This window comes from Lepidochelys kempii, chromosome 1, assembly GCF_965140265.1.
Source record: "Lepidochelys kempii isolate rLepKem1 chromosome 1, rLepKem1.hap2, whole genome shotgun sequence".
NCBI classification, from domain to species: domain Eukaryota; kingdom Metazoa; phylum Chordata; order Testudines; family Cheloniidae; genus Lepidochelys; species Lepidochelys kempii.
The window spans coordinates 220,458,072-220,481,343 of NC_133256.1; the positions used below are offsets into that span (position 1 = coordinate 220,458,072).

A 23,272-nucleotide genomic window follows, 5' to 3' on the forward strand; every position below is an offset into this window, starting at 1 on the left:
TTTAAGTACATGAATAGTCCTGTTGACCTGAATGCCAAATCATTCAGCAGCTTGCAGGAATGAGCTCTAAATTCCCAGGAATATCATCCCCAAAATGCATGCTTCCAAGACTCAACACCCCTAACTGACTAGTTCTTTAGTGGGTGAGAGAATATCTTTTATTGGACCAACTTCCAATAATAGATATTACCTCACCCACCTTGTCTCTCTAATGTCTTGGAACCAACATGGTTACCACAACACTGGAAACAACCCTTCATTGTCAGTCCTAGAAGTTCTACTAGGAATAAAGACAGTGGTTCTAAGAGCTGGATGACAGCACCCCAGATTCACAAGCATAAAGAGCACGGTGAAGAAAGGATGGTGACTATCTAGATATGCTACCTTAAGGCTTCTCCATTTCAGCTCTTCTATTCTTCATGAGAGTGAATAGCAAGGTGACAAAATATCTGGGTTAGACACAGCATAATTCATGGTCTATTCTTGGCACTAGTGTGCAAACCAGGAATAATGCTTTAAAAGTATTTTTCTACAGCTCTGAGCTATGGGATACCATTAGTTCTAAATGAGAACTGCCAGATTTGTAGTCATAAATATTGGGAGTACATATTAAATATGAGTGCATTTCCCTAGGCATGCTTTGTAGGTCTTAGGACTTTGAAAAGATTTCATTATAGCAAACTTCTCTTAAAAGTTGTCTAAGATTTTTCAGGCTTGAGAGCTTAGGGGAAGCTATAAAATAAATAAAAGTAATGTGAGGAGTTTTAAATATGGAAAAAATATTTAGGTAGTAAGATATGACATGTTTTTTAATTATACTTTCCCCTCTCTCTCTCTCTCTCTCTCTCAACCCACTGGAAGTAAAGCAACTGGAAGGGTAAGTAGACAGCTGTGCACATCTGGCAAAAAAGGCTTTTTGGTTTTCATATTTCTTTAATTATTTGTATTTAACCCATTTACAGGAAACCTATCACAAAGCATCTAAGAGCTGTACAATAAAACCAAAGCACGACACATTAAAAAATTCAATTAAAAGAATTGTCCGGACCCAGCCAAAGAATCCGGCACAGTGGGAAACCCAGTGACCCTCAAAGCAACAAACAGAGGCTAATTCCCAACTGATGTGGAAATGTTGGAGGGGAAAAGTGGGACAGAAAGCATGTGCATGCAGTCACACAAAACACACATACCAATAGCTGAGGCTCCAGAATGGTCAAGGATAAGTCATCTGAAACAGATGTGATTCCCAGAATGCCAGAGGACGACCCAGGCAAACGTCCTCTCAGAGGGAGCTCCATATCTATTTATTTAGATTTATACACTCATTCTATAACTGAGGACCCTCAGCTCAGAAGGCCAGGCATCTTCACTGAACTCATGAACAGATAGCTTTATCATTTTTAGGGGTTTATCACCAAGGGCTGGTCTACATTAGAAAAGTTCTCCTGGCATAACTATATCCTTTCTTCTTGCAGGGCATGTGGAATCCATAATTTTTGCCTGCCATTTTTCACTAGATATATTACCAATATAGTTGTATCTAGTCTGGATACACTTATATTGGTGTAAAGGTGTCTTATAATCGCATAGTTTACTTCACTTCCTGAACTGGAGAAACTTAGAACTGGTATACACACTTTTAGACCAAAATAGCTGGATCCACTCAAGGGGGGTATTGTCCCTTTTACCACTCTGGTAGAGTTAAAGTGGCAAACCTTTCTAGTGCAGGGGAGTGCAAATAGACTTTCATGTGTACTGGCAACACTGCTTCTCCACCCTAGAGATTAATGAGAGTTGTTTCAAGCTAGTAAAATGGTCAGTTTCACGGGAAGGATGTGATGCCACCACTTTTTGCTAAATCAGGTTACGCTGAGATTACAGATTCTGACACTGAGGAGCCCCCATGATTTCAATGAAAGCTGCAGGAAGTCAGCATCTCTCAGGACAAAGCCCAAAGTCATGAATTACAAGGTGCATGACTAGACGGCCAATTCCACAGGGTGTTGATTTCCCTGACCTCCCATCATGTCAACTCACCTCCTGCAGCAACCCACTCAGCACCTTGTAGATCAGGCATAAGGCCCCATCCTATAAGAACTTAGGAAGGGATCCTAAATCTGCAGTGATAAGGGACTGATCCTGCAGGGATGTGGATGAGTGTTGCGAGAGGGCAGTCCTGTGCTACAGATGGGGCTGCTGAAGATGCTGCTTTTGTTATTTATGAGCCAATAAGATGATCGAAGAGATGGGAGGAGGTGCTCCAGATTGGTGGTGGAGCAATAACTCTAGACCCAATACACATCACAAGGCTTTGAGAAGCTGACTATGAGGGATAGTGTTGTCTTAGCATGGTCCAGGGTGTTGCTTTCAGCCTCTGGTGCCCCACACTGCTATCAGGTTTTTAATGGCAAGCCTGCCTCAGTTTCCCCTTTGTTTGGTCAGTCACCATTTAGCCCCATGTCTATTATTGCCTCATTATGATTCCAGACAGAATATTAATAGTCTCCTCCCCTGCATATCCCTCAGCATGTTAAAATCTCTTGATCCAGGAGGCAAGTAACCCTCGTGAAGACTCAACAGTCTCAGGCCTCTTTGCTCCACAGGCCTTAGTAACCCTCTGCTGAGGTTGGTAGGAGTTCCCAGTCCCACCCACTCCTCTGGGTTCCAATCCAGGGACCTTGTATGAAGAAATTGGAACCAAGTCCTTCCTGCTTCCTTGGACTGCTTCTTACCACACCTCCCTAGTTGACTGTTTCCAAGATTGACACTCTGATCCTCTTCTTCTGGAGGTCCATTTACCCAGGCACTTTCCCACCAGTCCACTGCTAAACAACTCTGCTCTCAGTAGTTCCTCAGTCTCTCAGAGCTGACCTTCCATTCTGGCCTGCAGCCTTTTCATTTCACTCGCTGTTGCAGGGCTACCGATCAGCCCCACCTGAGGAGGTAACTAGTCTCCCTGTTAACCTTTTAGTGGCTGGAACAACTTGGGGTCTATATGTTCTACGACAAGCACCTGTGGACACATTTCTGAGGCAGTGTTTGGCTCCTGTAACAGCCTCTGCTCTCAGTATCTTCTAAAAGCTACAATTCCTGGCTGGCTGTAGGAATAACAGAAGATCCTTAAAAAGGCCACTACTCCAATACAATTTCAGATAGGCCAGGCACCAGCCTTTCTTCTTGCAGGGCATGTGAAACCCATAATCTTTGCCTGCAATTTTTCACTAGAAAAATGAATTATAGGTGTAAATCTAAGTATTTGAGCTTCTAACCGCATGATCTGCATCTGTGGCTAGGTAGGCAGAGGTATAAATGTAGAGATTTCAATTATGGATGCAAAAAATTCATGTGCAAATTACGCCGACAAATTGGAGGCTGCCCTTTTGAAAATTCGGCTCTTCATTTATATTAACTGGTTTGTGTTTAGCTTTGTTTGGACTAGGAATGATGATGATTTTTTTTACCTTGAGCCAGCTAACCCCACTTAGCACCTAATGAACTTGCAGTTTAACAATTTTGTTATGATGTTGGCATCTAGGAGTCAATACTATGAGGAACCTTTATTTTAAAAAGGCACCTTTTTCTGAGTCTAGACATATTCAAAAGGACTTATGCTCTGGCCATATCCTGCCTTTCTAAGGTTATGCCTACACTAGGAAAAAAATATATATTTTAATACGTTAACTAGCATAGACAAGGCAATTATAGTTTTAACACAATAAATGATCAAGATGAACTCCAAGATGGAGTCTACAGTGCTTGTCTACACTTAAAACACTATGGTGGCACAGCTGCACCCCTGTAGCATTTCAGTGTGGACACTACATATGCCGACATGAGGGGTTCTCCCATCAGTGTAGGTGGTCCATCTCCCTGAGTCCCTGTCTACATAGGGACTTAGGTCAGCTTAACTATGGCACGCAGGGGTGCAGATTTTTCACACACCTGAGCAATGCAGTTATGCCGACCTAATTTTCTAGTGTAGACTGGGCTTTGTCCCCTACCAGATGATACATGGATTAGCAGAAGCCTCTCCACTCAAGCACTGAGGCTTTGTCGTCTCTGCTTTAAAAAGTCCCTTTTTACAACAAAACAACAAATATGCACTAGTTTAAGTAGAGACAGGGCATCTGTAGTGTTTACTACAAGGTAGTTCAGCAAAGTCAGTGCTCTATTTCCCCATCTGGGGTTGACATTGCCTAGTTTAACGCATGACAAGTCTAAATGATCTCGTCTCCTTTATATTTTCACAGTGGGCTAAAAACCACAGTTTTTTTGTCAGGGAAGACAAGCCCTGAGTGCTAGTGATTTGGCTCTGCGTGCACCTCCTTCAACAGGGCTCAGCACACGACAGGATCAAGCACCATCGGGGCGGAAAAAGGATTGTGCATCGTGCTTCCATTGTTCTATTTAGTAAACTAGCATTTGCATTCTCAGCGATCATTACTGCAGAATAATTAATATTGTTCACCACTTTCTGTGGCAGAGCACATACATAGACATTCATGTTCCAGTCCAGACACTCTACAATATTTTACTTGAAAGGGAGATGGAGGATACAAAAAAAATACACTTACTCTCCTTTTATTTCCATCCTCATCTATACATTCTCTCGTGGGCTCTGAAAGAGAAAGAGACATAAATTTGGCTTATCTCTCAGCTGTCCAGGATCTTAGGTCAAATCCACTAAAATATGGATTCCATCTTTTAAAATGTGACTCAGACTAAGAGATTTTCTTGTTTTATACCCTGTGAATTTGTTCCTGAGGACCGCACGCATCTGCCCAAAATGTTTGCCAGAAGCTGGGAATGAGCGACAGGGGATGGATCACTTGACGATTACCTGGTCTGTTCATTCCCTCAGAAGCACTGGGCACTGGCCACTGTCAGAAGACAGGATACTGGGCTAGATGGACCTTTGGTCTGACCCAATAGGGCTGTTCTTACGTTATGTTCTTACAAGAGGAGATCACAGAATAGACAAAGCCAGGTTACTAGTAGCATAAACTCACATTCACACAGTGTCTTTAATCCCAAAGCACTTTACAAACAATCTGCATGTATAGCAGTTACCAGTTAGGCTGCAATCCTGCAATGAGCACTGAATGGGAACAAAGGTCTGCCTATGTGGAGTTCAACACAAGATCAGGGCCTTAGATTGTATGTTCCTTTGGGTAGGGTCCATGCCAGCTTCTGCACCTCATATACACTTGACCACACTCTCAGTGATTAAAGTGTGATAATATAGTATATGGTATATTTACCAAAGAGAGACAAGTAAAGAGCATGGCCCCAAGTCAGCAAAGTACTTAAGCATGCAACTAACTTTAAGCATGCAAGTAGTTCCATTGATTTCAATGAGAATATGCTTAAATTTAGGCATACTCTGTTCTGATACTATGGTGATGGGCAGCAATATAAAATCCTAAAACAGATATTCTTAAAGTACCTTATTCAACTGGAGTCTCTACATGCATGTGTACAAACACAATGAAACAAGGAGAATATATTAATATAGGACTCATGGATTTCTAGATCACCCGGCCAGAAAGGAATACTGTGATCATCTCATTTGACCTCCTGTATAAAACAAAAAGAAAAGGAGTACTTGTGGCACCTTAGAGACTAACCAATTTATTTGAGCATGAGCTTTCGCGAGCTACAGTTCACTTCATCGGATCCGATGAAGTGAACTGTAGCTCACGAAAGCTCATGCTCAAATAAATTGGTTAGTCTCTAAGGTGCCACAAGTACTCCTTTTCTTTTTGCGAATACAGACTAACATGGCTGTTACTCTGAAACCTGTATAAAACAAGTCATCAGAATTCCTTGTATTAATTTCTGTTAATTAATGGGATATTGTGGCATAATGGTTCGGTTGGCATGTGTTTGGGATGTCCCCATTCCTCACGAGTAGCAAACCTTTCATACCATATTACACTACTCCAGGATATATCACCTATACATCTCATATTTTACAGGAGCAGTATTGTATTTTGCAAATGTTTGAGAAAGCTTTTAAATTTTTTTGACCAGTATTGTTAATGGTATGCTTCCACCTGTAATGCCAGGCTCTCTTAGTACAATTATTCCAGGAAGGGGTAACCTATTTACTTTAAGAAACTTCTAAAAAAGATAACTTTTCTGTTCAGAACAGTGGCACACTTTTAAGGTCTAATATCTCAGTATCTACCACCGATAAAAGCAAGAGCCAAATTGTTCAGACTTAGGCGCCTGACTTTAGGCATCCAAACTTGAGCCTTTAGTCCAAATGCCTTGACCCAATGGAAGGGGGAGATACCAGCTATATAATGGTGTAAAGTTCCTGTTTCCAGTCCTTATAGGTCACATAAATTGCAATAAGAAAATGGTCACTGGTTTCTGCTTCCTGTTTCCCATCCTGGGCCTTGAAGGGAAGCAATTTTGGGAAAGAAATCCCACATTCTATACGGGTAGGGGGGCAGGAAATGTGTCTTTGAAAGCTCATTGTCTAACAAGAAAACAGCTACTTGAGAGATTTTAAAATGTCAGGTGTCCTCTCAGTGGAGATTGATTACATATTTATACGCCAGATCCTGTCCCCTCCCCCAAACACACCTGATTTACATGTAGCAGTACTTTACGCTGCAAATATCCCATTAATTTCTATGGGACTTCTCATGCGGTAAAGTACTATTCAGCAAGGGTAAAGCTGGCAAATGTTTCTACAGCACCTAGCACAACTGGGGCCTGGTCCATGACTAGGGAACTTATGTGCTACCACAATTCAAATAAATACCAATAATAATATGGTCCTATATAATGACTGACTTGGAGCAATAGTAGTAAAATATTGCCCAGAAATAAAAACAGTTCCTGAGAATGTGGCAAAATAAACACAGATGAATTAACTATGTTTTACACAGTGACTTTTTTCTGGTCGTGTTCCTGGATAAAGTCCTTATTTGGTTTATTGCCCAGTTTTAATGATCTGAAATCTTTATGGATATATAGCCCTCAGTGCATAAACCTGTGCAGAAAATGTACATTCTGGAATCCTCATTCACAAAGGGCCTGATTCTGCCTCCTTTTCTTAAGTTCCAGAATACCCCACTCTGATAGTACTTCGATTGACATCAGTGGGACTACTGACACAACATGGCATTATTCTAGGCGAGTACGGGTGGTGTAATTAGGCCCCACAATTATACGGACTTGGATTTCTGCACAGAAGCTGTAGGTACAGAAGTTCTGATCTTTGTAACTTTAGTATACAAACATGGCTTGCTGCATCAGTGCTCCCTGCCATGCCCTCTTGCTAGAGGCAAAGGCTCACCATAGCAGGAGATATCAGACCAGGTAGCCACCTCTTCCCCTTAGCAGGGGGACAGTCATTAAAAGAGCCTGTTTACTCTTCCATGAAACTAAGGCCTAGTCTTCACTTAAAACTTAGGTTGACATAGCTATGGCATTCAGGGGTGTGAAAAATCCACACCCCAGAGCACCACAGCTATGCTGACCTAACACCCGGTGTAAGTGCAGCAAGGTCAATTAAAGAATGCTTCCATCAGCCTAGATATTGCTGCTTGGAGAATGTGGGGATGGAGAAATCCCTGCCATTGCTGTAGTCTGGTCTACGCTACGGTGTTCCAGTGACATAGCTATGCCAGTGTAGTTCCCGTAGCATACACACGCCCTCAGGAAACCCAGCTGCTTTGTTGCTCGGTCTGTTTGAAGGCAGAGTAGGACAGCTACTGAAGTCTGTTTTCCTCTAAAATGTACTATTATTATCTGTTTAGAAGAAGAATAACACAGAGGCCTAACTGTCCTCATGAAACCAATTCTTAAGCAATCAACTGGGTTAAAAATGCAAAGAGTTTGTGTATACACCTGCGCATACACCCACACGCGCAGGCTGCCTTACTCTGCCAGTTTTGTCTAATACCACTGCTATTACCACTACCACCACCGAACTTTATATATTGCTTTTCATCCATGGAGCTTGTAGCACTCTTCACAAGAGGTCAGTGTCATTAGTCCCATTTTACAGAAGGGTAAACAGAGTCGGAGGGAGGGTTAGTGATTTGCCCAAAGTCACCCAAGTTGCCTCAGTACAATGTGAAATTTTCCTATACTGAAAATACATATGGTGAAATCCTGGCCCCGGTGAAGTCAATAGCAAAACTCCTATTGCCTTTAATGGGGCCAGGATTCCACCCACAGAGAATAGTACAAGTACTGAGGTAATCTTGTCTACGGCAACTGGAAAGTTTTTGAGGGTGACCAATATATAAAGGCTTCACTTTGCCAGTCCCAGGAGCATAACACAGCAGGTCTTTAACATAGCAATGTATGTTATGGCAACATACAACTATAGTTGAGGATAGAAAGTGATACGAATGAAATCAAAATCTGAAACGACAGGGGAATTTAATTAGGCAGAACGAGTAAGTCAGATTTGACCATTAGATCACAGCTAAGAATGAAAAAAGTTCTGAGGGATTTTCAATGGCCCTAAGTGATTAAAACTTTGGTTTTACATCTCACCCTAAAGCTGGCAACCCCACTAACAAACTGCCCCCTAACACCATGCTTGGGCTATTTTTCTTCAGTAGGGAAGCAATGTCCCATGGAGAGTCATCAATGCCAGCCACTATAGCTGTGGCTTTTCTTGGTGGTCTTTCATCCAAGTAGTGATACATCCTGTGTATTGATAAGATCCACAGCTGAAAGGGACAGGCCTAAAGTTAAAAATGCTCTCTGAAAGCTGATGAAGTGGAATAGTAATTAGTACTATACTGGAAACATGCGGAGTCAGTCACCGTACTAAGTGACTCTGGCTGTGCAGATGAAAACTCATGTAGCATGTCCATGAAACACTGCCTGACTAGGTATCATTTGGCTGACATCTGGAAATGAGAAAATTGATGGGTTTTTGTCTGAAATTAACTAAAGATTAAGGTAATGAAAGGAGTAAGAAAATACTTCTGTATATTGTACAATGTACATTGTCTTCGTCATTTCTGGTGGTTGTTTTTCTGGCTCCGGTTATAAAACTACATGAAACTTACCCATGCACAGTTTGTTGACAAACGCATCATCCAAGGTGACCATGTCGGGAAGGTCTTCAAATCGTCTTAGCTTCATGATCCTGTCAACATCAGATTGCCCAGCTAGTGTCCTCAGCTGCTCTTCATCGTATCTATCTCCAACTCCAATTGGGAACAATGACACCCCTGGGAAATGGGAAGCAGGTTTTAAAAGTGTAATGGAAAAGAAGGGAGCCTCTTTGCTTTTGATTTGCACCTTCGAGTAGAATTCTAACAGTTAGTTTCAAGTATTATTCATATTATTCCCTCCTTATAGGCTGAAGGCAATTCAGCACAGATATTACTATGTTCTAAATCACTGTAATAGTTATTTTGAGACTTATAATTACAATAACCACTAAAAGACCATGCAAGGTCAACATGAAGAAGCTGGAGACATTCAGAAAATGTTTAAAAGAACTAAAGCTTTGATCATTGGGGGCATGCGGTTTTCTTTGTTTCAACCCATTTAATTAAAAATAACTACACTGAGCATTTAGATCATGTTTTACATCAGTAGATTATAAAGTAATTTGTAAAGAAGGGTGTTGTTATTTCCATTTTACAGGTGAGGAAACTCAGATACAGAGAGGTGAAGTGCCTACGGTCACACAAGTTATAAAGCCCCATACAGTATATATTGGCACACTTACAGGGTATATAAGTTATGGCAGAATTTGACCTACTGTTTCTTACTCTGTTTATGAACCTTACAAGAACTATCTCAATGTAAAAGGGTCTAAATTTATGACCTTTAAATATCGCCACTGTAATCCAGTCGAATCCACAATGGTACTGAGAGAGTGAAAGGCTGTAAATGAAGTGAGGCCTATGTTTGCTAAGCTGTCAAATAACAGGTCTGCAGTTCCCCAAAGTTTAGGGGCATCTGGATCTGGAGATTTTGTTAAGACCCATCTCTACCAAATAGTAAACAATCACATTCAATCACCGCACTCATAACATCATGCCAATATTTGGATTTCTTTACTCTCCATCCTAGCTTATTACTTAAAAAAGTAAGCGAATCACTAAAAATAGTGGAAAAGTGATAAAATTTACTGTTGATGCTTGCAGAATATGCAGCAAAGTCCACTGGATCCTCTGATTTCTCTGATACAATAATCACTGCTATCTTTGATGCATTGGGTCTTCCTCCGTGGGCTTCAGACATAGCATGCAGAACGGCAAAATTTACTGCTTCCCCTAGAAGCAAATTAAAAGATATATGAAAGAAGCAATAAATCACTTTCAAAAAGGCTGTAAAAATAAAGCCTCAGTAGTGGATGATGGAGAGGGGAAATGCTCTTGTCCAAAGCATTTTTAAAAAGTCTCTTTTTTACCATCCTATAAAGTCTCTGTCAGCTTTAAAATCTCACTGATACGGCTAATACCTCCCTATACTGAAGGTCTCTCCTAGCTTCACATAGTCTGAAATAATGGGTGTTTTACTGCCCTTCCCCTGGCTTAACCACTGGTGTAAAGCCATGTATTTTGCCTTGAGGATCACCTTGTCTGGGAGTATTACCATGCCATTGGTTTGGTAGAAGAAAGGAAAGAGGAAGTACTCAAGAGGAACATGTCTTTTATAACCCACCTATTTTTCCTTTCTGTGAAGAAACAGTGACATCCAGTGGACAATTATATACGCCAAAATTATAATCACCAGGGTATACTGTACTGTATTTGTCACCTGCACCGTTCGCAGAAAAGATCTAGTGTGTTCCTGGTTTGGTTAACTTTTGCTATAACTGCAAGGAAGTATATTTTGCCTGATTTCTACCTGCAATTTCTCTGAAATCTGGAAGTTTCAGACTAATCTGGACTATAGCCAAACAACTGCTGCAAAAAAGGATTCATAGAATTCTGCTCAAATGAAAATCACAAATTGGCTTAGATAACATTCATTGTCTCTCTTATTCAATATCTATGAACATTCACTCAGGTAACATTTTCTTCACAATAATGACCTCAGAAAGTATTGCAAATACTTGTATGTAGATATATGTTTGTAGGGAGTATTCACTTTGGAAATGATCATATACAGCTTTCTTGAAAGCTCTTTTGGGACTAGAGTGACCAGACAGCAAGTGTGAAAAATCGGGACGCTTTGATTTTCTAGTTGCTTATATAAGGCAAAGCCCTTTATATCGGGATGTCTGGTCACCCTATTTGGGAGTCACCAGTTCAGAGAGCAGAAATTATACCACATGACATATAGTGTTTATACAAGGTGAATAGTGGATTAAGAATAATCAATACTTGAAACTACAGTTGCGGGGACTTGTTTATGAGCAGTCCCCGAGGCAGAAAATATTTTTGCATAAGCATTCACTGAATAATTTTGAATAACAAACACGTTCATAAAATATGGGAAGCCTGGTCACATATAATCCACCAAGAGAACACCAAAACAGCTCTCATGCTTAAACTCTTTTGATTTAATGGCCTCTGCATCATGCCCCCCCACAACTGCTTCATTAGCGGAGACAGAGCTCCTTTTCTCAAATTACTGAAAGCAACGGCAGCAACTAAGAAGCCCACTCAGCATATTTATTGCTAGCCTGGCAGCAGCAGGTGAAAACGCTGCAAAGCTACAGAGTAGGAAATCATGCTTTCGAGAAGTCTTTGGTCCTAAGAAGCGTTAGGCTTCATATATGTGCATGGAGAGTTCTAAGATGTTAAGCTGAACTTTCTCACTTCTCATCTCACAGCCCTGCTTCAGGAGGCTCTTCTCTTTCCCAAAACAAGGTGTCGTCTACCCACCTGATTCTCCAAGATCCCCTACTCCCTAGACAATTTACAGCCTCCCTGCCCCCCTTATCTCAGCTATTGGCCCTCGTCTCCCATGTTACCAGCAATGTGTTATTCCTTCCCCACCAAGGCTTGGCACCCAACAAACACTGCCTCTCCACATTGGTACATGGCCTGCCAGAAGAGCTGAGACCCACCAGCGAAGGCAGGCAAATCCAGTCAGATTTAAGACAGTCATGAGTACCAAAGTGGCCATACCTTACAGTGACCAGAAACCTCCTTCCTCCTGGCACAGTGACCTCTGACCCTGCAATCTGCAATCTTCTGACCCTTGAAAACTGGCCAGTCCCCAAGTATAAGCCAGAGTCCTATGCATATCTGAAGCACCAGCTTAACCACAATCTCTACCATATATGCTTTTGCTTTCTAGTAACTACCATAGCTAGGCCGGGAGGGAGGTAGAAACAGAACATGGCAAGTTATTTATAACTAATGGATATAACAAAATATAAAGGACAGAATTAACATGAACCTTTCTCAGAGTAGCAGCTGTGTTAGTCTGCATCCGCAAAAAGAACAGGAGTACTTGTGGCACCTTAGAGACTAACAAATTTATAAGAGCATAAGCTTTTGTGGGCTACAGCCCACTTCATCGGATGCATAGATGGAACATATAGTAAGAAGAAATATATATACATACAGATAAGTTGGAAGTTGCCATACAAACTGTGAGAGGCTAATTAGTTAAGATGAGCTACTATCAGCAGGCGAAAAAACCTTTTGTAGTGATAATCAAGATGGCCCATTTAGACAGTTGACAAGAAGGTGTGAGGATACTTAACTTTAGGGAAATAGATTCAATATGTGTAAATGACCCAGCCACTCCCAGTCTCTGTTCAAACCCAAGTTAACGGTATCTAGTTTGAGTATTAATTCAAGCTCAGCAGTTTCTCGTTGGAGTCTGTTTTAGAAGCTTTTCTGTTACAAAATTGCCACCCTTAAATCTTTTACTGAGTGGCCAGAGAGGTTGAAGTGTTCTCCTACCAGTTTTTGAATGTTATGATTCCTGATGTCAGATTTGTGTCCATTTATTCTTTTACGTAGAGACTGTCAAGTTAGCTCTTGAAGAATTCCACCATGATTTCAACAATTTCCATCCCACCATCAATCTCAGCCTAGACTAATCCACACAAGCGGTCCATTTCCTGGACACTACTGTACTAATAAGCGATGGTCACATAAACACCACCCTATACCGGAAACCTACTAACCGCTATATTTACTTACATGCCTCTAGCTTCCATCCAGGACACACCACATGATCCATTGTCTACAGCCAAGCTCTACGATACAACCACATTTGCTCCAACCCCTCAGACAGAGACAAACACCTACAAGATCTCTATCAAGCATTCTTACAACTACAATACCCACCTGCTGAAGTGAAAAAACAGATTGACAGAGCCAGAAGAGTACCCAGAAGTCACCTACTACAGGACAGGCCCAACAAAGAAAATAACAGAACGCCACTAGCCATCACCTTCAGCCTCCAACTAAAACCTCTCCAGCACATCATCAAAGATTTACAACCTATCCCGAAAAATTATCCCTCACTCTCTCAGATCTTGGGAGACAGACCAGTCCTCGCTTACAGACAGCCCCCCAACCTGAAGCAAATATTCTCCAGCAACAACACACCACACAACAAAAACACTAACCCAGGAACCTATCCTTGCAACAAAGCCCAGTGCCAACTCTGTCTACATATTTATTCAAGTAACACCATCACAGGACCTAATCCCATTAGCCACGCCATCAGGGGCTCATTCACCTGCACATCTACCAATGTGATATATGCCGTCATGTGCCAGCAATGCCCCTCTGCCATGAACATTGGCCAAACCAGACAGTGTCTACTCAAAAGAATAAATGGATAGAAATCTGACATCAGGAATCATAACATTCAAAAACTGGTAGGAGAACACTTCAACCTCTCTGGCCACTCAGTAAAAGATTTAAGGGTAGCAATTGTGTAACAGAAAAGCTTCAAAAACAGACTCCAACAGGAAACTGCTGAGCTTGAATTAATACGCAAACTAGATACCATTAACCTGAGTTTGAATAGAGACTGGGAGTGGCTGGGTCATTTATACATATTGAATCTATTTCCCCACGTTAAGTATCCTCACACCTTCTTGTCAACTGTCTAAATGGGCCATCTTGATTATCACTACAAAAGTTTTTTTCTCCTGCTGATAGTAGCTCATCTTAACTAATTAGCCTCTCACAGTTTGTATGGCAACTTCCACCTTCTCTGTATGTATATATATTTCTTCTTACTATATGTTCCATTATATGCATCCGATGAAGTGGGCTGTAGCCCACGGAAGCTTATGCTCTAACAAATTTGTTAGTCCATAAGGTGCCACAACTACTCCTCTTCTTTTTATGAACATTTCTGTTTCCATCCCTCAGAGTCCTCCTTGCTGCTTAATAACCCTGAAGATTCATTTATTTTGACCTGTCTCTGATAAAACACTCCTCTACTCATTCTCAGAGCAAGCCATCTTCCAGGCAGATGAAAACAATAAACTGGGGGGGGGACCCACCAACCTCTTGGTTGTTCTGTGAAAGACTTTTTGGTTTCTGTTTCCTTTGTTTTATATACAAGAAAATCAAGTTTTCCACAGATTTATTTCAATGGAAAAAAAAACCCAGATAGTTACAAGTTATAACACAATAGAAAATCCTTTTCAGTTTACCAAAATTTCTGTGGATATTCCCCACCCTGCTCCTTTCTGGACCGCATCTAGAGAAGGGAACCAGGTATCAAGTAGATGTAAGCGAGAAATACCAGTCACAAAGCACGTGGGCTAGCCCAGAGATCAGAGACCGATTTTTTGCATAGTACCTGTGTTGACACCAACCATTGAACCAGCAGCCAGCATTTCTGAATGTTGTTTTAAGGTGCATTAGAATGGGGCAACAACCCTGCATTTTCAGATCCATGAAGGACATTTTATATGTTCACATTAAAATAACAAACACAAAGTACTGTGGTAAATCAAGACTTAGACACTTCAGTGATGGGCACTATAGAAAACCCTAAGCTGAATAGAAATCATCCTAACTACTCTTGCCTGGGAAAGCCAAGAAATGTTTTTCTTTAAAGAAAATATGGGAATGACCAAATATATACTATTTATTAATGACATCAGGTATAATCCTAGCTCCACTGAAGTCAATGGGAAGTCAACTGCTCATAGTCAAGGGATTTCACTCATACTGTTTTTCTTCTCTGGGGAAACAAAACAAAACAAAACACAGCATTTTACTTGCATGTTCCTTAGGCCCAGACTAGTAGACAACACATTGCCAGAAGTTGACCATTATTGTAAGTTATCCTAGACCTGTTACTAAATATATGGTTTATTATTTGAAATGGTTCTTGTTTCCTACGAATATATAAATATCAAAAATGACTTCAATAACGGTATGTATTTTTGGTACTAGACACGCAGCCTATGAAAAATAGATGTGAAAGTCTTCAGTGCTAAAGGCCTTCATTACATACTGCAGGGAGGTTGAGGGGGGAAGCAGCATGTAACACTTACACAACATGCAAATAGCCATAGAGGACTGTGATGGGGTAAGCACAGACTACTCCTGCACTACAGGTGTTGCTGCATGCATCTCCACTGCCTCTGGAGGCAATAAGCCCACTTCTGGCCTCTGCAGGCATAATGGCCAACATGTTAAACATATGGAGACCTAAATTTGGGCTTCTAAATTCTCAACTATAAGATCTGATTTTCAAAAGTGCTCAGTTAGCTCCCAGAAACTTTTTCACTGAAGTCAATGGAAGCTACTGGGTACTCAGCACCTTTGAAAATGATCCCACTTAGGCGTGGTCTACACTACAAAGTCAGGTTTCAGAGTAGCAGCCGTGTTAGTCTGTATTCGCAAAAAGAAAAGGAGGACTCACGGCACCTTAGAGACTAACCAATTTATTTGAGCATAAGCTTTCGTGAGCTACAGCTACACTTCTCTAAGGTGCCACAAGTACTCCTGTACTACAAAGTCAGGTCGACATACAGTCGTCTTGCTTCGATCTACGTGCGCACGTGTCTACGCTCAGGCCAGGTCTACGCTACCAACTGTGATCAACAAAAGTTAAGTACAGTACAGCTACCAAAGTTCGTATATTGCCTGGGGGCCTGCGTGCTTGGCTGCTTGTACGAACACTACACATGCTCACCAGGAGTGCATGTGTCAATGTAACATGCAGTGCACCACAGGCGAGTAAGCCCACTGTGCCACATGCTGCCATCCAGCACAATGCATTTTGGGAAAATGTTGCAAAGTGTTATGGGATAGAAATGACTTGCAGAGGGATCTTAGGGAGCTAAAGTTCCCAGGAGGCAACTTTCTCCATCCCATAATGCCACCCATATCCCATAGCTTTCATGCCTTTTGAAAAAAAGTCCCACAAACCTACCTCCGCCATCTCTGACAGAAGCATGGAGCCCAATGAGTCTCCTGTATTTGCAGACCTGCAGGAAGTACCACAAGAATGGGGGACATGATGATTTCTTCGAGGACAGTTTGTTGAGGTACATTGCAAAAAATAATTCATTGTTGTTGGTAGCGTTCACGGAGCTGCTGCAGACAGTCAAACGCTACTTCTGGGCCTGATAAATGAGCACTGACTGGTGGGATCTATTGTAGGTTTGGGACGATGACCTAAGGGTGCGGAATGTGAAAAGCCACTTTCCTGGATCTGTGTCCAAAGCTCGCTCCAGCCCTCCAGCTCAAGAGACATCGGAATGAGAGCTGTACTGACAGTAGAGAAGCAAGTGGCAATCACATTGTGGAAACTTCCAATGCCAGATTTCTACCAGTCAGTGGGAAATCATTTTGGAATTGGAAAATTCACTGTGGAGGCCATTGTCATGCAAGTGTGTATGGCCATTACTTGTCTCTAGCTATGCAGGAGTGTTACTCTTGGCAAAGTGCAGGTCACAGTGGATGGATTTGAAGCAGTGGAGTTCCTGAACTGAGGTGGGGTGATAGCATTCATATATTCATTTAGGCAGCAGCGCACCTTGCCTTAGAATACATCAAGAGAAAGGGCTACTTTTTTATGGTTATGCAAACATTGAAGGTTCACTGGGAGTGCTTCACAGAGATCAGTATGGGCTGGTCAGGGAAGGTACATGACGCTCCCATCTTTAGGAACAAAGGATTGTTCAAAAAGTTGCAAGAGGGGACGTTCTTTTCTGACCAGCAGATCATCATTGGTGATGTTGAAATGGCAATAGTGATTCTAGGGAACCCAGCCTACCCTTTGCTCCTCTTGTCCATGAAGCCATACACTGGCCACCATGACAGCACCCAGGAAAGATTCAAGTACTAGGTCAGCAGGTCCAGAATGAGAGTTGAATGTGCTTTTGATTGAAGGGATTCTTGCTAGGATTCTAGATTGGAACTCATGAGAAAAGTATCCTAATGCTAATAGCTGCCTGTTGTGCCCTGCATAATACATGAGGCAAAGGGGAAAAGCTGCCACTAGGGTGGTGGTAGAGGGGCTGGCTGCTGACTTTGAACAGGAGCTAATACAAGAGTCCAACATGGAGCTAGGTGGTTGAGGGAGGCTTTAAAAAAAGCTCGAGTGTTGTCTGGCCCTGGAGCTTTGGATGTTAATAAGAAGAGTGCAGTGCTTGCTGTACAGTTATAAAAATGACTGGGTATTTTCCTGAAGCTATCAATGCTGTGGGGCTTGGTGTGTATTTACAAGGACTGTTTGCTTTGACTACCCTATGCAGTCTGCCATTTTTGTTGTGACCTAATAAAGATAATTTGATTCTCCAAAAATAGAACTTTGAGAAGAAAAAACAGGGCAGAAAAACACCATACAAACACCCACAGGCCATGTTATACAAACTTAACAAATTAACAGGGTGAAAATTTAAAATTAGAAAGGATGTAAACATTTATGTCCATGTGAGTGTACAAACTGTAGTCTATTGTGGCTATGCGTACACCAGCCATGCTTCTCACAGGTCAGGGCATGTGAAGCTGTGGTTTTCCTTGTTGTCCCTGGCATGGAGTGACACAGGTAAGGATATGACTTATGAGGTCATGTGGTATATGTTGGGGGTGGGGGTGCAGGGAACAGCAATAATGAAGTTTACCAGTGACTGCAAAGGGTAGAGTCTGGGATTCTTGGATCTGTAGGTCAACCAGAGTCTGCAGCATTTGGGTTAGCTACCTGAGAAGCCTCACAATGTCCAGGTGTATCTCCCCCTCTTTGTCCTGCTGGGACTCTTAGGCCTTTGTTCCATCTTTTTTTTCCCCCTTTCCATGCCGTTGGTCACAATGGCCCTCCAAGCCCTTCGTTCATGGGTCCAATACAAAAGTGGCTTGCAGGAGTTCACAGAACATGTCCTCGCTAGCCCTCTTCTTTCGCCTCCTCATCAGAATTGGGTGTTCCGTGGGCATGGAGGAAGAATCCCTCAAGACTGCAGCAGGAGGAGCTGCTGATAAAAGCTGATAGATGTACCACTGGATTTACAGTCACCAGGGAACATGAAAGACAAGTTTCAAAAATCCCTTCCATTATTCCCATAAACACTTGTCATAAGAAATGCTTATTGACATTTCAGCTTTGGAGCACTTCTGCACCACACCACTCTCCAACCCCAGCCACGCTGAGTACGGCCCACCACAGGCAAGTGGGGGAAAGATTTTCTGTTGCATGCGGCTATTGAATTTTAGCCCCTATTCCATGGGTACATTTATAGGGCAATGGCACTGAATAGTGGCACTGTTTTCCACAGGCAGTGGTGATTTTAGCGGATCTCTCACTCCAGAGGGTTACAAAGGTATAGAGAGAACACAGCTGCTACTGTGCATCCTGAAATCACCTGAGCCTATGTGCCGCTGGCCTGTTTACTGCAGTCATTGCAGAATGATGTGGGAAAGTTTCCTACTGCAGAGAAAGAAATAAAGCTGCCATCCCTAGAAACCTGTGGGCGAGTATTGCAAGTGTCTCCATGAAAGTGTCATCGAGATCTCTCAGCAGATTAAAAGGGACATCGCTAAGTACATGAACAAACTGTTCCACACGCCTAACCCAACAGGGGAATTGAAAGGCGACGCTAGCTCTGTCTGTTCATTGTACCTCTGTCTCTCCTTCTATGGAGCAAAACAGTAAAAAGTTGATATTTCTGTCTTCTTAGCTTGGGGATGGGCCAAATGCCATCTTTAAATGTAAGCACTGTAAGGGAAAATGCATGCACACACGTACCCAGGTTCCCTACTCCTTCATCAAGCTCATTTGTTCTTGCCTGTGGGACTGGCTACACTGTGGCAGAGTCTCAAAAAGATCCTGGCTCATGGCATTGCTGGAATCTCCCGTTGTGTCTCCTCCTCTGCACACCCTCCTTCTCCTCACTGTTCACAACGTCTTAGGTTCATCCAAGGTATCCACAGTGGTCCGTGGGGTTCTGGCGGGGTCTCTGCCGAGTACGGCATGCAGTTCCTTGTAGAAGCATCAGGTCTGTGACACAGCATCAGATCTATTCTTGTCCTCCCTGGTCTCGTGGAATCCCTGGTGACGTTGCTTTGCTTTCATGCAGCACTGCTGCTGATCCCTGTTGCACCCCTTTGGCTGCACACCCCCATCCCGCAATCTGCCCATAGATGTCTACCTTCCTATGGCTGGTCCATAGCTGTGCTTGCACGTGTCTTCTCCCCACAGGCCCAGGAGATCTAATACTTCCTATTGACTCCAGGCAGGAATGCATCTTGTGTGTGGAACCAGAATGGTCAGTTGGGCAGCTGCATACAACAAGGGTGAGCTGCTAGGTGTGTTCACCAAGGTGGGCCATCATGAAAAGCCATTTCAAAAATCACATGGGGAGGTTTAAAGTGAGGCTGGCTTCTGGCGTCTGTGACCCATGGGGAGAGGAGTATAAAATTGTGACCACTCTGGTCACTGTTGCAGTGAAGAGGCCATTGTGGGACAGCTGCTGGAGGACTGTTAGGGTTGACACAGGTCAGGAAGTGTCATTTACTTGCACTGCAACAACCTCAGTAAGTCAACCATGGCCTTATGCCATTCGGGGAGGTGGTATTACTGTGTTCCTGTGATGGGGCATTTACATCAGCCAGAAACAAATTTTAGTTTAGGCACCTAAAATAAGGGCCTGGGCTCCTAACTTTAGGCACTTAGTTTTTGAAAAACTTGGCCGGTTCTTCCAAGGGCTACTGCAGTGGTGCTACACCCCCTTCTTTCAGAGAACCCAGGTAAAAATCTTCATATGATTTTCTGAAGTTGTATAGAACAAAAAATTCAGATACAATATAATAATTAAAAAATTAGTCTCCAAATAGATGTGATGCCTAGATCATGGAAGGAAGGGGATAGCATCATGGTGCTTATTGCATTTGATTTTAGTTGCTTCTTCCTAACCCATGACTCTCAAGAAAGGTCCTGCATAAACTTTTCCACGGCCTACCATCTATCTCAGCACTCCCTGAACAAGATTGTAGAGTAAAAACAAAATGGCTGGATTAATTGGATTAATTTGTAGTAAATCATTTGATACAGTGAAGAGCAAACTCTTACTTTGAAGGAGTGGTTTAAATTGGCTTGGATACAAACATATTGCAAGGACTGAAAGATGTTAAATGAACATTAAAAAAACATAATGATAAAAGGCAATGTGCTGCGTTGGGTGGGAATTGTTGAATGGGAAGCCATAGGGATCCATGCTAGAGCTTGTCTTATTGAATACTTTCATTCATGAACTGGGAAGGTGGGAGGAAATTCAGGATATTAATTAGAATCACAGATATGAGATTGGAAGCAAATAGGAACACTCCCAGTGAAGGAAGAGAAAGTGTACAACATGACCTAGAAACATTAGAAATATGGGCAGGATAGAACAAAATGAGATTCAACCTGGAAAAGCCAACCGAGGGAAAAAATATTCCAGTACACGGGCCATTAATGGTGTTGTGGGGAGACACTGGGAAAGCAGAAATTGCTTAAAGATCCTTTTCTTTAATTTTGACTGAAGTGAGGGATAAAATGTAAAATCCATTGGGGAGCTGTAGAGTTGTGAGAGACAGGGGAATCCAACTAGGCGGAGGTTCCTGCATAAATCTTATGAAACATGATCTTAAGTGGGCTCAATAGTTTCACTAACACCTCCATCATGGTTTTAACCAAGGAGGTAAAATTCTGCAGAGGTCTTAATTACCCTTGCCTATTGAAAACTGCCTGGGAAAGAAGTACAAAGAAATGGTTCCTAAGTACTGAAGAAGGGTAAAGCAACAGCCACTTAATAGGAAACCAGTGGCCTGATCTACACACAGTATTTGCACCAGTTTAACTGGTTTGCCTACCTGTGGAGTTATTCCTGACCCCTTAAATCTGTGTTTAAATCTTAATGTAGGGCTTGTCTATACAGTAAAGTTATTCTGGAATAAAGGTTTCAGAGTAACAGCCGTGTTAGTCTGTATTCGCAAAAAGAAAAGGAGTACTTGTGGCACCTTAGAGACTAACCAATTTATTTGAGCATAAGCTTTCGTGAGCTACAGCTCACTTCATCGGATGCATACTGTGGAAAGTTTAGAAGATCTTATTATATACACACAAAGCCTGATCAAGAATTCCACCCTGTAGTGTTCCTCAGTAAAAAACTGTCTGAGAGGGAAAGCAACTGGTCAGTCGGTGAAAAAGAATGTTACGCCATTGTCTACGCTCTGGAAAAGCTACACCCCTATGTTTGGGGTCAGCGTTTCCACCTGCAAACTGACCATGCTGCACTGAAGTGGCTTCACACCGTCAAAGAAACTAACAAAAAAACTTCTTCGGTGGAGTTTAGCTCTCCAAGATTTTGATTTCGACATCTAACACATCTCAGGAGCTTTTAACAAAGTGGCTGATGCACTCTCCCGTGAAAGTTTCCCAGAATCAACTGGTTAAAATCGTCCTTGAGATGTGGAAAATATTGTTAGTCTTTATGTACTTGGTAGTATATTTAGAGATGCATGTGTCTTATTAACTCTGTTTTTCCTAGAGCTCCAGGAAGAAATCCCAGCCAGTGTTTCACCCTAGCTGAGATTTGGGGGGTGTGTCATAAATATAAAGGGAAGGGTAAACCCCTTTAAAATCCTCCTGGCCAGAGGAAAACTCCTCTCACCTGTAAAGGGTTAAGAAGCTAAAGGTAACCTCGCTGGCACCTGACCAAAATGACCAATGAGGAGACAAGATACTTTCAAAAGCTGGGAGGAGGGAGAGAAACAAAGGGTCTGTGTGTCTGTCTATATTCTGTTTTTGCTGGGGATAGGCCAGGAATGGAGTCTTAGAACTTTTAGTAAGTAATCTAGCTAGGTATGTGTTAGATTATGATTTCTTTAAATGGCTGAGAAAAGAATTGTGCTGAATAGAATAACTATTTATGTCTGTGTATCTTTTTTGTAACTTAAGGTTTTGCCTAGAGGGATTCTCTTATGTTTTGAATCTAATTACCCTGTCAGGTATCTACCATCCTGATTTTACAGAGGGGATTTCTTTACTTCTATTTACTCCTATTTCTATTAAAAGTCTTCTTGTAAGAAAACTGAATGCTTTTTCATTGTTCTCAGATCCAAGGGTTTGGGTGTGTGGTCACCTATGCAAACTGGTGAGGCTTTTTATCCAACATTTCCCAGGAAAAGGCGGGGTGCAAGTGTTGGGAGGATTGTTCATTGTTCTTAAGATCCAAGGGTCTGGGTCTGTAGTCACCTAGACAAATTGGTGAGGCTTTTTACCAAACTTTGTCCAGGAAGTGGGGTGCAAGGTTTTGGGAAGTATTTGGGGGGAAAAGAGGTTTCCAAATAGCTCTTCCCCAGTAACCAGTATTTGTTTGGTGGTGGTAGCGGCCAATCCAAGGACAAAGGGTGGAATATTTTGTACCTTGGGGAAGTTTTGACCTAAACCGGTAAATATAAGCTTAGGAGGTTTTCATGCAGGTCCCCACATCTGTACCCTTGCGTTCAGAGTGCGGGAGGAACCTTGACATGGTTCGTTGTGTGTATATAATAAGATCCTCTAAACTTTCCACAGTATGCATCCGATGAAGTGAGCTGTAGCTCACAAAAGCTTATGCTCAAATAAATTGGTTAGTCTCTAAGGTGCCACAAGTCCTCCTTTTCTTTCTGGAATAAAGGAGGTTGTGAGTTTAAAATGTAACATCTATTCCAGAATAACTCCATGCCGGGACACACTTAGTGCAGAACAAGGCCTGGTCTACACCTAAAACTTAAGTCAACCTAATCACGCCGCTCAAGACTGCAAAATTTTGCACCCTGACCACCATAATTAGGTCGTCAAAACCCCTGGTGTAGATACGGCTAGGTCAGTGGAAGGAATCAACCTAGCTACCGCCTCTGGGAGAGGTGGA

General features: G+C 42.2%; 1 protein-coding gene across 6 annotated transcripts in view; it reads right to left on the reverse strand.

The window, feature by feature from the left end:
• VWF (von Willebrand factor) overlaps positions 1 to 23,272 on the reverse strand; it is a 227,620-nt gene that overhangs the window by 79,024 nt on the left and 125,324 nt on the right. For all 6 annotated transcript variants that reach the window (XR_012155350.1, XR_012155349.1, XM_073315040.1 and 3 more), the window contains exons 31-33: positions 10,125 to 10,268; positions 9,048 to 9,212; positions 4,575 to 4,618 (exon numbers count right to left, since the gene is read on the reverse strand). Coding sequence is in view for 4 of the 6 variants with exons in the window: in XM_073315040.1 (XP_073171141.1) it covers positions 4,575 to 4,618; positions 9,048 to 9,212; positions 10,125 to 10,268 (353 nt within the window). In the remaining 2 variants the exon portion in view is untranslated. The remainder of the gene's footprint in view (positions 1 to 4,574; positions 4,619 to 9,047; positions 9,213 to 10,124; positions 10,269 to 23,272) is intronic.